This window comes from Caenorhabditis remanei, chromosome II (genome assembly GCF_010183535.1).
Source record: "Caenorhabditis remanei strain PX506 chromosome II, whole genome shotgun sequence".
Taxonomy (NCBI): Eukaryota; Metazoa; Nematoda; class Chromadorea; order Rhabditida; family Rhabditidae; genus Caenorhabditis; species Caenorhabditis remanei.
In genome coordinates this window covers 18,810,974-18,826,368 of record NC_071329.1, presented here as the reverse complement: position 1 = coordinate 18,826,368, position 15,395 = coordinate 18,810,974, and the positions used below count along the sequence as shown (strand labels likewise).

General features: G+C 41.3%; 2 protein-coding genes across 2 annotated transcripts; both read left to right on the top strand.

Moving 5' to 3' along the window:
- Nucleotides 1-222: 222 nt before the first annotated feature.
- GCK72_007931 (uncharacterized protein) lies at nt 223-6,417 on the top strand (the record flags this gene model as incomplete). Its single annotated transcript, XM_053726542.1, has 8 exons — nt 223-252; nt 389-574; nt 1,280-1,812; nt 2,546-2,742; nt 3,426-3,696; nt 5,375-5,462; nt 5,524-5,724; nt 6,310-6,417. The coding sequence occupies 8 exons, from the start codon at nt 223-225 to the stop codon at nt 6,415-6,417; spliced, it is 1,614 nt and encodes a 537-aa protein (XP_053590736.1).
- A 6,333-nt stretch (nt 6,418-12,750) lies between these two features.
- Nucleotides 12,751-14,033, top strand: GCK72_007930 (uncharacterized protein; the record flags this gene model as incomplete). The annotated part of the gene is made up of 4 exons (XM_003097118.2): nt 12,751-12,847; nt 12,912-12,985; nt 13,133-13,225; nt 14,022-14,033. The coding sequence occupies 4 exons, from the start codon at nt 12,751-12,753 to the stop codon at nt 14,031-14,033; spliced, it is 276 nt and encodes a 91-aa protein (XP_003097166.2).
- Between the last annotated feature and the right edge of the window lie 1,362 nt (nt 14,034-15,395).

Genomic DNA, 15,395 nt, shown 5'->3' with positions numbered 1-15,395 from the left:
CTGGACCGATTTTAGCCGATCTCAGCCAATTTTCATAGACTTTTTTGGCTGAAACTAATCTTTTTTTTCATATTTCGTGCAATTTCTTTGATTATTCTGATATCACTTCGCTTCTAACCAACTAACTAACCACGCCCACATATTCCAGAAGAATTGTCGTCCACGTCTCCACTGTCAAAACTAATCGCGGCGGTGAACGTCGCGCGGAACGTTTCAATTAACATGTCGTCACTAACCAATCCTACTATCATGGTACAGTAACCCATTGATCTGAAAAAAAGCTGAAATACCGCGGATTCTGAATCCATTTTCAGATTTTTTCTAGCTCAAAATCCAACTGAATTATAGCGAAAAAAAAATTTTTTTCAAAATTTTTCCCTATTTTCAGGAAGAAGAAACTCCTCCTCCTGCCCCACCAGTAGATCAAAAAGGGGGCGGAGCTTCGTCGAAGAATCCACGTCGATACAGTTTGGTGCATCAAGCGAGTTGTGAGACACAACATCATATTGGGATACGCAGACAGAACACTATTCAACACAGGAAACAACTCACTGATCAGATGAGAGGACAGAAGGTGAGCGGAGTCTAGAGAGAAAAAGGGGCGGAGCTTAGGAATTTAGTTAGATCCCGCCCACTTTGAGAACCGAGTTGAAAGTCGAATTTTTGAATATCTACAAGTGGGCGGAGCTTTGAGTATCAATAATTTTTGTTGAAAAGTAATCATTAGGCTCCACCCCTCTTTCAAAATTGATAGTTCTAAAAGTGGGCGGAGCCTAACTTTAATTGAATTTCTTTGCAAAAAGTGGGCGGAGCATGAACTGATTAGATGAGAGGACAGAAGGTAATTGGGAGGAGACCACGCCCACAAAAAGGGGCGGAGTCTAGAATTATTGTCCACCCTTAGACTCCGCCCACTTTGAAAACCGAATTGAGATGGCTGAGAAAAAGTGGGCGGAGCCTAATTTTGTTAGAATCTGCGGCGAAAAGTGGGCGGGGCCTAAATTCTTTATTTGTAATTTTCTGTGGAAAATTAAGCTCCGCCCCTTTTCAAAAAAGTGGGCAAAGCCTAACCAATTTTTGAGCTTCCTAAAGCTCCGCCCCTTTTCAGAAAATCAGAAAATATCGTCCACGAGAAGAAGGGGGCGGAGCCTAGGTGGGCGGAGTCAATTTTTTTATATTTTTCCTCATTTTTTGATCTCCCGGACTCAAAATTTTAAGAGGAATCCGAATCTGAGCTCAGATTTTGTCTAAAATCAAAAGAAAACCTTCAAAATTTCAGATCCTCCAACAACTAAACGACGAGGGTGTCGAGGTGATCTTCGCGGCGCCTGACGTCTCCTTACCAATCGAATTTTCAGTCATCGCAACGTCCACCGACTCGTTGACACCGTTTCTCACAGATATTCTCAAGAATATGGAGACCGCCCATGTCACAATTGGTCACGTGGAGACACGCCCCTCCAAGAAGGATTCTGAAAGGGGCGGGGCCTCTTCTGAACCGTCAGACTCCGCCCACGACGTCCTTCTCTCGTGCCGAGCCACAAAAACCCAACTAATCCATGCCGCTGAGCTGCTTACCCAGAATCACGGCGCCCTGCAAGCATTCTCAATTTTTTCGATCAATAAATCGAAATCAATCGATAAAAATCAATCGATAATCTGGTTTCCACGTCATATCTCTGAATTGGATCGGTGCTCCAAATGCATTACGAAATACGAGCCGACGACTGATCCACGTCATCCTGGACATGGAGACACGGCATACATTGCGAGAAGGAAGTATTTGAATGATTTGGCACTTGAATTCAAATTGTGAGTCTTCTGCAGAAAAGGGGGCGGGGCTGAGAGATGGGGCGGAGCCTAAATCTAGAGATTCAACTTTCAGAGAAAGTTTAAAGTGTGAAAGGTTGTGGAGAGCTTAGGCATACGGTCGAAGTTAAACTGGGAAAAAAAAGGGCGGAGCTTAGGCTTAGGCTTAAGAATTGAAGGCTGAAAAGGGGCGGAGCTTAGGCTAAGGATTCCGAATGCAAAAAAAGGGCGGAGCTTAGTCTTAAGAATTGGAGGCTAAAAAGGAGGCGGAGCTTAGGCTTAGGCTTAAGAATTGGAGGCTAAAAAGGAGGCGGAGCTTAGGCTAAAGATTTGAAAGTAAACTAGAAAAGGGGCGGAGCTCAAGCTGCGGCTTAAAGATCGGAGGTTAAAAAGGGGCGGAGCTTAGGCTAAGGATTCCAAAAAAAGTTGAACGGGGGGGGGGCGGAGCTGATGATCAGATGGGCAGCCTAAGCTCCGCCCCTTTCTCTAACCCTCCAAACATTGGAAATTAGAAGCGTAAGCTCCGCCCCCTTTTTCGTCTCCAATTTCAAGATTTGAAGCATAAGCTCCGCCCACATTTGTGAGTGATACTAGGCTCCGCCCGCTTTGAAAGTCTTAAGCCCCGCCTACTTTTTGACGTCCTAAGCCCCGCCCACTTTTTGAGATACTTAGCACCGCCCACGTTTTGACGTCCTAAGCCCCGCCCACCAAACCAAAATCAGTTTTTTCATTGCAGTGGTGACGAGATCGACTATGTCGAGTACACTGAGGAGGAGCACGCCACATGGAAAGCGGTCTACGAGAAGTTGTGTGATCTACACGTGTCACACACGTGTACAGTATACCGTCAGAATCTGAAAATACTTCAGACGGAGCGTGTGTTGACGGCGGATCGAATTCCACAGATTCGCGATGTCAACAAGTTTTTACAGAGTGAGTTTTGGAGAGGGGGTGGGCGGGGCTAGAAAAAGGGGCGGAGCTTGTGAGAGGGGGCGTGGCTTAGATATGAAGAAAAGGGGGCGGCGCTTGCTTAATTCCACTTGGGAAAACTTAAAAAATTCAAAGAAACAACTTCTTAGCGAATATTTGAGTCAATTCTACAAATCGGAAAAAAGTGGGCGGAGCCTGAAAAATGGGCGGGGCTTAGAATATCTCAACTTTTGTCTTCAACTCGATTTTGCCACCCTTTTCTTCAAAATTCCATCAAAAAGTGGGCGGGGCTAAGAGTCACCGCATGAAAATGAAAAGTGGGTGGAGTCTAAAAGAGGCGGGGCTTAATCGGACATTCATTTGCCAAAATTAAGCTCCGCCCACTCAGAAGCAATTACTCAGAATAAAAATTCAGAAATTGAGAAAAGGGGAGTGGCCTATTTCGTCTTGTTTTGTTCAGAAAATGAATTAAGCCACGCCCACTTCGAGATTTCAAGCTCCTAAATAAGACTCCGCCCCCTAATTTGGTAACCACACTCTATTAAGCCCCGCCCCCTTAAAAGGCTCCGCCCCACATTCTGTTAAGCCCCGCCCCTTCCCCACCTAGTTTTAACGAATTTTGATCGAAATTTTGAGATTTTTTCAATGAAAACGGTCTAAACACCCTCATAATTCATTATTTCCAGAAAAAACGGGATTCGAGCTGCGCCCATGCTCGGGTCTCCTCTCGGCGCGTGACTTCTTGGCCTCCCTGGCGTTTCGTGTATTCCAAACGACAACTTATCTCCGTCATCACGCCTCACCCCATCACTCGCCGGAGCCCGATTTGATTCATGAGCTCCTGGGGCATGTTCCAATGTTTTCAGACCCGCTGTTGGCTCAAATGTCTCAGGATATCGGATTGATGAGTCTCGGAGCATCTGATGAGCACATTGAGAAGTTGGCCACCGTTTATTGGTACGTCATGGTTGAAATTTCAGAGGAAAAGTGTCAAAATTGGATTCAAGACAAAATTCTGCATCGATTCATATAAAATTTGAGAAATTAGGCCTCGCCCCTTTTCAGGCTCCGCCCATTTTCATTTCCACGTGTAGATTCTTAGGCCCCGCCCACTATTTGATGAAATTTTAGAGAAAAAGTGGCAAAATCGAGTTATAGACAAATTTCTGAGTAGATTAATACAAAATCTGAGATATTCTAAGCCCCGCCCATTTCTAGACTCCGCCCATTTTCATTTCCACGTGTAGATTCTTAAGCCCCGCCCACTTTTTGATGGAATTTCAGAGAAAAGGTGGCAAAATTGGATTCTAGACAAATTTCTGCGCCGATTTATACAAAATCTGAGATATTCTAAGCCCCGCCCATTTCTAGACTCCGCCCATTTTTCCATTTCATGCGGAAACTCTTAAGCTCCGCCCACTTTTTGATGAAATTTTAGAGAAAAGGTGACAGATTTGAATTCAAGACAAAATTCTGCGTCGATCCACACAAAAATTGAAAAAAATCAAACCCCGCCCCTTTTAGGCTCCGCCCACTTTACATTTTCATAAAGAAACCCTTAAGCCCCGCCTACTATTTGATGAAATTTTAGAGAAAAAGTCCCAAGTTAGGATTTTCGGCAAAATTTTGCGTCTATTGATATAAACTTCGAATTTCTAAGCTCCGCCCATTTTCCTTTCTACATGAAGACTCTTAATCCCCGCCCACTTTTTGATGAAATTTCAGAGAAAAAGTACCAGAATCGGATTTTAGACAAAATTCTGCGCCGATTGGTACAAAATTTGAGAAATTAGGCCCCGCCCATTTCTAGACTCCGCCCACTTTTCATTTCCGCACGGAAACTCTTAAGCCCCGCCCACTTTTTCATGGAATTTCATATAAAAAGTGTCAAAATCAAATTCTAGACAAAATTCTGCGCATCGATTCTGAAATTGAGCCCACTTTTTTGAGCCGTATCGCTATTTTCAGCCCTTCCGGGCTTCCAAAAATTGGTTCGGCGGGGAGTTGGACGAAGCCATTTCCGGCTATCCGACAGTAGAAATAGTACTGTATACCTCCATCCACCTTGCACTAATAGAGTGACATTGCGATTTACACAATGAAATGGAGGGTAGACATGCGGAGAGAGCAGCGGACACTTCACGGGTTCCGCCCGTCGCTATGGTATGTGTGGGGAGTGGGCGGAGTCTGGGGGGACACGGAGGGGACATGAGAGACGCAGAGAAGAGGCGGAAAGTTTGAGAGGACATAACTCGGCTCCTCACAGAGACTCGGCTTCATATTTAGCAGGTTTTGACATCGGAAATGGACTTCTCGTGGTCGAAAGTACCTGTGACCAAATTTATAGGTCGTTGGAAAGCTCCAAAGACCTTCTCAGCCGGCTTTATCAGTTTGTCCCAAACAGTTTGTCCCAAACGGGCAGTTTGTCCCAAACGGGCAATTTGTCTCAAACAGAACCAAATAGTTTGTCCCAAACGGGCAGTTTGTCCCAAACGGGCAATTTGTCCCAAACGGGCAATTTGTCCCAAACGGGCAATTTGTCCCAAACGGGCAATTTGTCCCAAACGGGCAATTTGTCCCAAACGGGCAATTTGTCCCAAACGGGCAGTTTGTCCCAAGCAGTCTATTCCTTCAGGTTCATTGTGGAATTCGGATTGTGCAAAGAGGATGGAAAGTTGAAGGCAATCGGAGCGGGATTACTGTCGGCTTATGGTGAATTGATGGTAAGTAACGCAATTAGGCCACGCCCACTTCTAAACCCCGCCCACCTCCGCAATTTTGCAGCACGCGTGCTCCGACGTGCCAGAGCACAAAGATTTCGAGCCGGCGGTCACTGCCATCCAAAAATACGAAGATTCCGACTACCAACCGTTGTATTTTGTGGCCGACAGTATCCATGATGCTCTTGCAAAACTCCGAAAATACGCCTCGTCGATGGACCGCCCGTTTTCTGTCGTCTACGATCCGTTCACAAAGTCTATTGAGGTAATTTCTAGTGGATTATATAGAAAACGTTGTGATCTACATTTTTGTAGTTGATCACTTTTTGATACGGAGCCAACTCGGCGAGTTATAGCCAGTTTTAGCTGAAATTAGGAAAAAATCGCCTAAAAACAAGTTCAGGCAATGTGGGCGGAGCTTAGCGGAGGAGGCGGGGTTTGAAAAGTGGGCGTGTCTTATGAAACAAGTTATGATCTACATTTTTGTAGTTGACAACTTTTTGATAGCTCCGCCCACTTTTGAGATATGCGTCTTTAAAGATAGCCCACTCCCTGTAAGGCGCAGAGAAGCTAGTGAGTTTAAAGGCGCATATCTCAAAAGTGGGCGGAGCTATCAAAAAGTGACCAACTACAAAAATGTAGATCACAACTTGTTTCTCAAGACGCGCCCACATTCTAAGCCCCGCCTCTTTCTCAAACTCCGCCCACTTTGCCTAAAGACTGCTTTGGCGATTTTCTCTCAATTTTAGGCTAAAAACGCCCAAAAAATCGCTGATTGACTCAAAATTTTGCGAGAAATCCGATTTTCAGCAATTTTTTTTACCAAAAATCAATAATTTCCATGTTTCAGACGATTGAATCGAGTGCCGACTTGGAGAAGGCATTCAGTCGACTGTCCAACGACTTGAGTGCAATCACCCATGCGGCGGATCGCATGAAAATTAGTGTTTCAATGTGAATTTTATTGATTTTTTGACTATTTTTTATATTTTTTGGATCACTCTAATAGACAGGCACCCATCGAAAAGGTTTCAATGGAGCGCACTTGCATTATCGGGGGGTGCCGGTCTATTAGAGGTAGTGTTTTAGGGCTTTTTTCATAAAAATTGTGCTTTTTCTTCATTTTTTGTATGAATAAATAGATTATTAGCTGGAAAATTGATAATTCTGTATATCAAATTGCTAAAAATTGACATAAATTGCCAAAAATTGGCAAAAATCGCTCAAAATTGTCTAAAATTTCTTAAAATTCACTGAAATTTAGACAAACCCGGCTGAAAATCGGATAAAAATGCTCAAAATACACTTTTACTCTCGTCTGCCTGTGTGTCCATATATGTCCAAATAACCGAATAAAGTTTCAAACCAGACCTGTCTGGCGCGCCTTTGACGCGTTCTCTTTTCCAAAGCCTACGAGTTTCCCACAACTACCGTACCCCTGGCTCATCATTTTTGGAATTACAGCGAAATTTTCAGAATCCTAATACTCGTACTCGTTACTCACCATATTTTTTGTGGGTCCACTGGTGGTGTTGCGGCCTGTAGTGGATCCTTGTAGGGGTTGGTGGTGGCTGTAAAACTTATTCAAGAGAATATATTAAATTGCTCAAAAAACGAAAAAGAACAAACAAAGACTAGCAAGTCCCCACATCGAATACGAGATTGACAAAAGAGCGAATGGAGAAATGCGCGCGCGCGCCCCGGTAGGTCAACCGCCAGACATGTCTGGTTTGCTTTTTTTTTTGGTTATTTGGACATCCGGACCAGGGCAGTGCGAAAAAAAGTTTCCGAAAAATTTTCGAAAAACTTTTTTTCGAAATCTTTGTACCGAAAAAATCGAAAAACTTTTTTTTTTCGAAAAATTTTGACCGAAAAAACCGAAAAATTCGAAAAAAAAAAGTTTCCAGAAACCTGTCTGAAAAATGTGTTTTTCGGGCCAAAAATCTTGAATTTGTGTAAATACTGTAAGTATTTCGAAGAAAGACTGATAGAAACCTGTTTTTGAGTACAGAATTTCAGGAAAAATCGAAAAATCACTATTTTTGTAACTTAAATTTTGAAATTTTAGGCGAAATTTCCAAAATTTTTCGAACGGTTTTTTCGAAAATTATCCGAAAAATTTTCGTCCGAAAAACTTTTTCGAAAAGCACCGAAAAAACCGAAAAAATTTTCGCCGTTAAATTTTTCGGATAATTTCGGCCGAAAAATTTTTCGCCTCAAAATTTTTCGAAAAGCACCGAAAAAAACCGAAAAAATTTTTCGCACAGCCCTGATCCGGACATCCGGACAAACAGACAGACATCTGGACATCAGGAAGCACAGACAGACGACTAAAAATGTGTATTTTTGAGCCGATTTTAATGGCTAAAATGATATTTTTGAGCAATTTCAGTAGATTTTGTTCAATTCTCCAGCTAATATTCTATTTATTCATACAAAAGTTCAAGAAAAATCACAATTTTGATGCAAAAAAGCGCTATATTTTTATATTTCTGAATGTCCGGGTGTCCTCTAGGTTTCTCTGTCTGTGTGTCTGTCTATTCCGGATGTCCAGTTGTCTTTTTCACCCCCCCAAGAAACCACGAAAGCTACAATTTCCCATAAATTGAAACAACTCTCTCCTCCCGATTTGCAAAACTCAAAATGCACATTAGTAGTCTTCCTTCAAAAGAGAAGAATCACAAATGCCAACTAATTCCAAATCAAAGTGACATATAAGTGTGTGTACACACCCATCTCTCTCCCTCCGTCATTTTGATTCCTTTTTCTCTTCTTTTTTGGTCTAAATTTTGGTCCAGAAGATTTTAGACAACATTTCAGTCAAATTTTGTGACAAATCTGAATGAAACATATCCATTTGTCCAGATGTCTCGAGTCTGTCTGTAATTATCCAAATTGGCTTCAAATAACTCTGTCTGTACATCTGTTTGTCCTGATGACCAAAATTCTTATGTTATTCCATGAGATTCAGAATCCACATAATTTCAGCAATCTTGTGATATCAAATTTGAACGCCATAGACATCGGATGTCCTAATTCGGGACACACAGATAGACACCCTAAGGATAACTGAAAATGTGACACTTTAGAGACCTGGGGGGCACAAAACTCAAGAAACGCGTCACAGGTGCGCCAGATATATAGCAAACAGATCGAACTCATGAAAACGCGCCAACGTCACCCCAGCCACACGCCTCAGGTGCGCCAAAGTTAAAAAATTAACCCCAAACGGGATCGAACCCTGGTACCCATTGGCCCACCTTGACCAAAATCTTTTCGGCCAAATTTTTGCTAAAAATGTGGTTTTTGACATGGAAAATTAGGTTTTGAATAGTTTTTAACGTCGGAAACGGAATTTTCCGGTTGTTTTGATGTAAAAATCACATTTTGGCCTTTTTTTGTTCGAAAACGCATATCTCAAAAGTGGGTGGAGCTATCAGAAAATTGTCTACTAGAAAAATGAAGAACTAGGTTTGATCTACAAAATGAGTGTAAAATCGAAAAAATTTATTGAAAATAGTAGCCGTGACGGGATCTTAAAGTTAGACAGCCGATCTCAACCGATCTCAAATTTAAAGCTCTCAAAAGTGGGCGGAGCTATCAGAAAGTTGTCAACTTCAAAAATGTAGTGCTACTTTTGATATACAAGATAATAAAAACCAAAAACAAGAAAAAAACCTTTCAAAAAAAAATTAACCACAAGCAGGATCGAACCCTGGTACCCATTGGTGCACCTTGACCAAAATCTTTTCGGGGCCAAATTTTTGCTAAAAATGTGGTTTTTGACATGGAAAATTAGGTTTTAAATAGTTTTTAACGTCGGAAATGGAATTTTCCGGTTATTTTGATGTAAAAATCACATTTTGGCGTTGACAATGACTTTTTCTTCAATTTTTTGCAATTTTCCAACTTTGAAGGCGCATATCTCAAAAATGGGCGGAGCTATCTGAAAATTGTCAACTAAAAAAATAAAGCGCTAGGTTTGATCTACAAAATGAGTGTAAATTTGAAAAAAATTATTGAAAATGGTAGCCATGACGGGATCTCAAAGTTAGTCAGCCGATCTCAACCGATCTCAAATCGATCTGAAACCCGCTTTAGAAATATTTTCCCAATTTTCCCCCAATCTTTCTCGTTATTCTTATTATTAATCTCCCAAAATGTAAAAGTGTATACCCTGATTCATCCAGATTCTTGTTTTCCATGTGCTCCGGGGGCCATCTTGCTCCTTGATGACGCCAATAGATTGGAGATGAAGAGGAGAAGAAGGTTGTAAATTAAATTAAATTCTGAATCTCACCGCGAGATTTTTTCGTATAATTTTCGTTTCTCTTTGTTTGTTTGCATTGTCAACTTTTCCTTTGTGTGCTTATTGGTTAGTTTTCGGGCGGTTACATTGAAAAATGATATTATTAGATAGCTGAGATCACAGAGATTCCAAAAATATATTTATTTTTGTTCATAGTTTTTAATATTGCTGGAAAACAGCAAATCATGAAGAAATATAGCTCAAATTACACATTTTACTCGCCTGTCTGTGTTTCCAGATGTCCGAATGTCTGTCTGTTTGTCCGTGTGTCCGGATAATTAAAAAAGTTTCAAACTAGACTTATCTGGCGTGTTTTCGGCGCGTTTTCTTGGTTAGGGAGTGTCTGAAAGATCTCTGGTCGGTCTAATCGGAAGCGTTCATCTCATGGCCATCCCATTCTTGATATCAAAATCAAAATCCAGCCGATTCCTTATGCTATTTAGACCTCCCCACGTGTTGTGACTCTAATAACTTAAAAGAGAGACAAAAAGAAGAGCGCCTAATGAAAATTAATGGTAGTATTCATAAAGTCTAGAATTACCAGGTTGTCTGGCGGTCTGCAGCACAAAAAACTATTTTTTATTTCAAAATTTTTGGTCTGAAACGGTGCCTAGGTACGTTTTAGAAGGGCCCGGAAAAAGATTGAAATACATTACTAGACCGCAGATGATTCAGTTTAGAGCACTTTTTACCAACTGGAAACGCGTCTAAGGTGCCCCAGACGAGTCATAGGCGAAAATTGATTCTAATTTTTGAATCCAGCGTTTCAAGAGCTTTCAAATGAATATAATCATGACTAGGTTAGCCTCAAGTTGGGTCCCACCACGCTAACTACAGTAACCGAGAACTGTAGATCACGTTTTCTGACATAACTCTGTGGGTTTTGCTATAATTTTCATAAAAATTACACCAATTGACTCAGCGCGGCGAGACTGCTCCAATGATCATAATCACGCCTAGGTTTGAGCCAAGTTGGGTCCCACCACTAGAACTACAGTAACCCCAAACTGCAAAACACGTTTAGAACTGTAACTCTTCAGATTTTGACGCAATTCTAATGAAAGTTGTATATCCGAATTCAGCGTTCCAAGAGCTTCCAGAAAAATATTATCATTCTTAGGTTTACTTCAAATTGGGTCCCACCACGAAAAGTACAGTAACCCGGAAAATCGTAGTGAGACCCAGCATGATTATAATCAGGGCATGATTATACTTTTCTGAAAGCTCTCGGAACGATAAATTCAGTTTTTAGAAAAGTATAATCCTGCACAAAGAAAAAAATATTCCGTCTGGCGCACCTTTGCCGCGTCAAGATAAAAGACTAGAGCTATTGCTCACTTGGTAATTTTCAATGAGTCCCATTTTTTAATCTGGCGCGCCATCGACGCGATTTTGAGGTCTAATTGAAAGCTCAACATCTACCGTGTGTTAGAGTTGTTAGAAGTCACGGCTGGCGCGTCTTCGACGCGTCTTGCTCAAGAAAGCGCCGCCCACTTCCAGACGCCCTAAATAACCTTATTTTTGCATCAGAATCCATAAAATTCTCAACGTCAGCAACCAGTTTTTCCAGTTTTCCCTATTTTTACTCAGAATATCCGGAGATATTCTTTGATTCTCAAGTTTCCCATATCCCATTGTTTGTTGTTTTTCCTCATCTTTAAACATGTGACATCCCCATTAGGCTCCGCCCACTTTCGCCCCTGTCACCAGGAAAAGGGGGCGCCTCTAAAATTCATTAAGCATAATGGGTTTTTGTCATCACTCTCGGTGTGCTCCTCGCTCCTGCTCAACACGTCTTCTTCTTGATTATTTGACGTCTTCTGAGTTTGACGTCGTGGATTTTTATAAAAATTTTGAGATTTTCGGTCTAAACCAGTGCCCAAACTTCATTTTAGCATTTTTAAAAAGTCTGGAACCCGGAAAAACATGTCAGATGACTTAATTTGTAAATTAGGGCACTTTCCTGCTGCTTTTTACCGATTATAACAAAACAAACGCGTCAAAGGAGCCCCAGATGAGCATCTTTAACATTTCGAACATGATTTTCAGACTCAGCGTGATCCCAGCTTTCAAATGAGTATAATCATGACTAGGTTTGAAGCCATTTGGGTTCCACCACGAAAACGACCGTAACCCAGAACTACAAATATGTTTTCTACTGAAAATTTGTTAGTTTTGACGCAATTTTTACAAAAATTACATCAATCGATTCAACGCACCAAGACGCTTTTAATGAGTACAGTCATGACTGGATTTGAAGCAGGTTAGGTCCCACCACGATAACTACAGTAACCCAGAACTGCAAATCTCTTTTTCTACTGTAACTCTCTTCATTTTAACACCACCGAAATGAAATTCGTATTTTTGAATTCAACGTTCCGAGAGCTTTCAGAAAAGTATAATGATGCTGAGGTTTGGAGCCAGTTGGGTCTCATCACGAAAACTACAGTAACCCGGAAATGCAGGTTTTTGTGGTGGGACCCAACATCTGTCAAACCTAGGCATGAGTATACTTTTCTGAAAGCTCTTAGAACGCTGAATTCGCATATAACATTTTTACAAAAATCCAGTGAAAACTGGTAGAGTTACAGTAGAAAACGCGATTTGCAGTTCTGGGGTACTGTAGTTTTCGTGGTGGGACCCAAATTGAAGTGAACCTAAGCATGATTATACTCATTAAAACCGTCTCAGCGCTCTGAACATATTGGTGTAATTTTTATACAAATTGCGTCAAAGTCAGAAGAGTTACGGCTCAAAACGTGTTTTGCAGTTCTGGGTTACTGTAGTTTTCGTGGTGGGACCCATACCTACCTCATTTTAAAGCTCTAAATGTTTTATTTTTGATGTTTTACTTGTTTTTTCACAGTTTCCTTCTCCAGGCCTTGCAAATCTCAATTTTTCAGGGTTACCCAGCTCACCGAGCACCAAAAAATCCATTTTTGACCAAATTTTTTGGGATTTCTTTTCGAAATTCTCAAAAAAATGTTAATGTTCTCGTCTCCATCTCATCTCTTCCTAGCCGCAATGCTAGTCATTTCGTGTTTCCACGTGGCACACGCTGGCACATGGCTCTCCTTCAGTAAGTGCGCTCTATTGAGAAAAAGGGGCGGAGCCTATTTCAAAAATATTTTTTTCCTATTCAGATGACTTCAAAGAGGACGGTTTGGGTGAGCCGTCACGTCGTTTGGGAGACGTCGTTTCGTTGTGCAAGGAAACGGTGAGTAGACGCGTCAAAGGCGCGCCAGCCATTCTCATTTTCAGTTGTTTTTTCAGTTTTTTGATACTATTCGACTCAGAATTTCACGCTGAATCTGAATCCGTTATTAAAATTTGAAAAATACCTTGAAAAAACCAAAAGTTTAAGCAAAAACGTCTGGCAAAACGCGCTCAGATGGGTGAGCGCGTGATTCGCGCTCAACAGGAGAACGAGGCGATCTGTAGACTCCTCATGAAGATGGTAAGGCGTCTGTCTGTGTGTCCACGGAAAGGGTGTCCGGATGTCCGGTCTGTGTGTCTGTGTACAAATATCCGGATGTCCAGATATCGAGCCAGTAGGACCACCTCAGAACCAGACTTATTTCGGTTGTTGTATGTCTGTCTGTGTGTCTGTCTGTCCAGATGTCCACATGTCTGTCTGTGTGTCTGTGTTCAAAAGTCCGGATGTCCGGATGTCCAGATGTCAGTCTGTGTGTCCGGATTTCCAGATGTCCAGACATCGAGCCAGTAGGACCACCTCAGAACCTGCCTCATCTCGGTTTCTGTTTGTCTGTCTGTGTGTCTGTGTGTTTGTCTGTCCGGATGTCCACCCGCACACCAAAATGTTATATGCCTAAAAAGCTGAAGACGTGAGAATTCTGAATCCGTTAGAATTTTTGAAATCGGATCAGTTTGACTCGAGATATAACGATTTTAAAGTGACTTATTTGTATCTCTGTCTGTTTTTTTCAATCTCTGCCTGTCTGTCTGTCTGTCTGTCTGTGTGTCCGAATATCCTACCCACTAAAATTATATATGTCTGAAAAGCTGAAGACGTGAGGATTCTGAATCCGTTTACAGAAATTAAATTGAAGAAAAATGAAGGGAGTTGCACCGATTTGAATTCCAGATTTGAATTTCAGAAGATGGTATCTTCCCACTCAAAGCTTTGTAACTCTCTTCATTTTTTTCCAATCTAAATTCTGTAAACGGATTCTGAATCCTCACGTCCTCAGCTTTCTAGTCATATAATTTTTACCTAATTTTCATAATTTCAGGGTCGCCGTTAATCCTTCCTTCTTCCCTTCTCAATTTGTTAAAAAATCAATTTCTCCGCTTCTCTCAAATCCACGTCATCGTCAGAATCCGTCCGTCCGTCTCTTCGCTCCGCCCACTTTTTTCTGCTTCAGAATCCTCCCTCAATTTGGTTTTTTTTCACTACACACGCACACACACACAAAAACGATCACACATGTTAATTCCATCCCCATCAAAATTAGTTTTTAATAAACTTTGATTTGTTAACAAGATTTTTTAAATATTTTATAATCTGAAAATGGAAAAAATTACATTCTAAAGACATCAGTGCTTTCAGAATCAAAAAATATCGAGTTTGATGCAAGTTATAACGATTTAAAGTTGATGACCTAGAAATACACAATTTGGGTTTCTAGGCCACCGTCATGTTACATTAAAATATGCAAGAAGACATTTTAAACACATTGGGGTTTTCAGAATCAAAAAATATTGAGTTTGACGCAAGTTACGACGGTTTGAAGTTGGTGACCTAGAAATCCACCATTTGGATTTCTAGGCCATCAACTTTGAACCGTCATAACTTGGTTTAAACTCAAAATTTTTTGATTCTGAAAACATGAACAGATTCACAAAGACATTCTGCGTCTTTTAATATATAACATGGCCTAGAAATCCAAAACTCGAGTTTTCTAGGCCACTGAGAAAAATAATCGCAGTTCTTTCATCTTTTTATCATTGAAACAACACAAGGAAGTGTCTAAAACGGAAATCAGAATATTCAATCAGTTGGGGGTGTCATACATATGTAAATGTGTACATATATTATAATCATATGGAGTGATTATGTACATATATTGTCACAGGCCAGTCTCTGACCTGTCTCTACTCTCTTTTCCTCGGGTTCTCTCTCGACTGAGATGACGTATTGCTCTCGGCTCAGCGGGGCGTAAACAACCCAGCGGCCGGCCGAGAGTCCCCTTTTCTCCTCTTGACATTCTAGTTTCTATACTGGTGCGGGTGAAGGACGGCAAGTCCTTCTCCTTGCTATACCGGGAAATAAATGATTGCAATCATAAACTAAATGTGTACCAAAAACAGACTGAAATGTTAAAAGGATGAGCAGGCGCATTCATGCCTTTTACATGGAGGTCCCACCTCGAGTAGGGTGATAAAGTTGGCGCCCTATTATTCAACTTTATCATCTGCGAACTCAGGTCGTCGCAGGATTCAAATCTGTCCTGAAGTGCTACCACTACACCGCTACACCCACGGAACCCACCACCCCCATTTGAACCCCCCACTACCCACCCATTTCTACTATTCATTCTATAACTTCTATTATATTACTCTAATATTCATCGTCGTCAGTCTCAGTGCAATGCAGTTGCGATGTT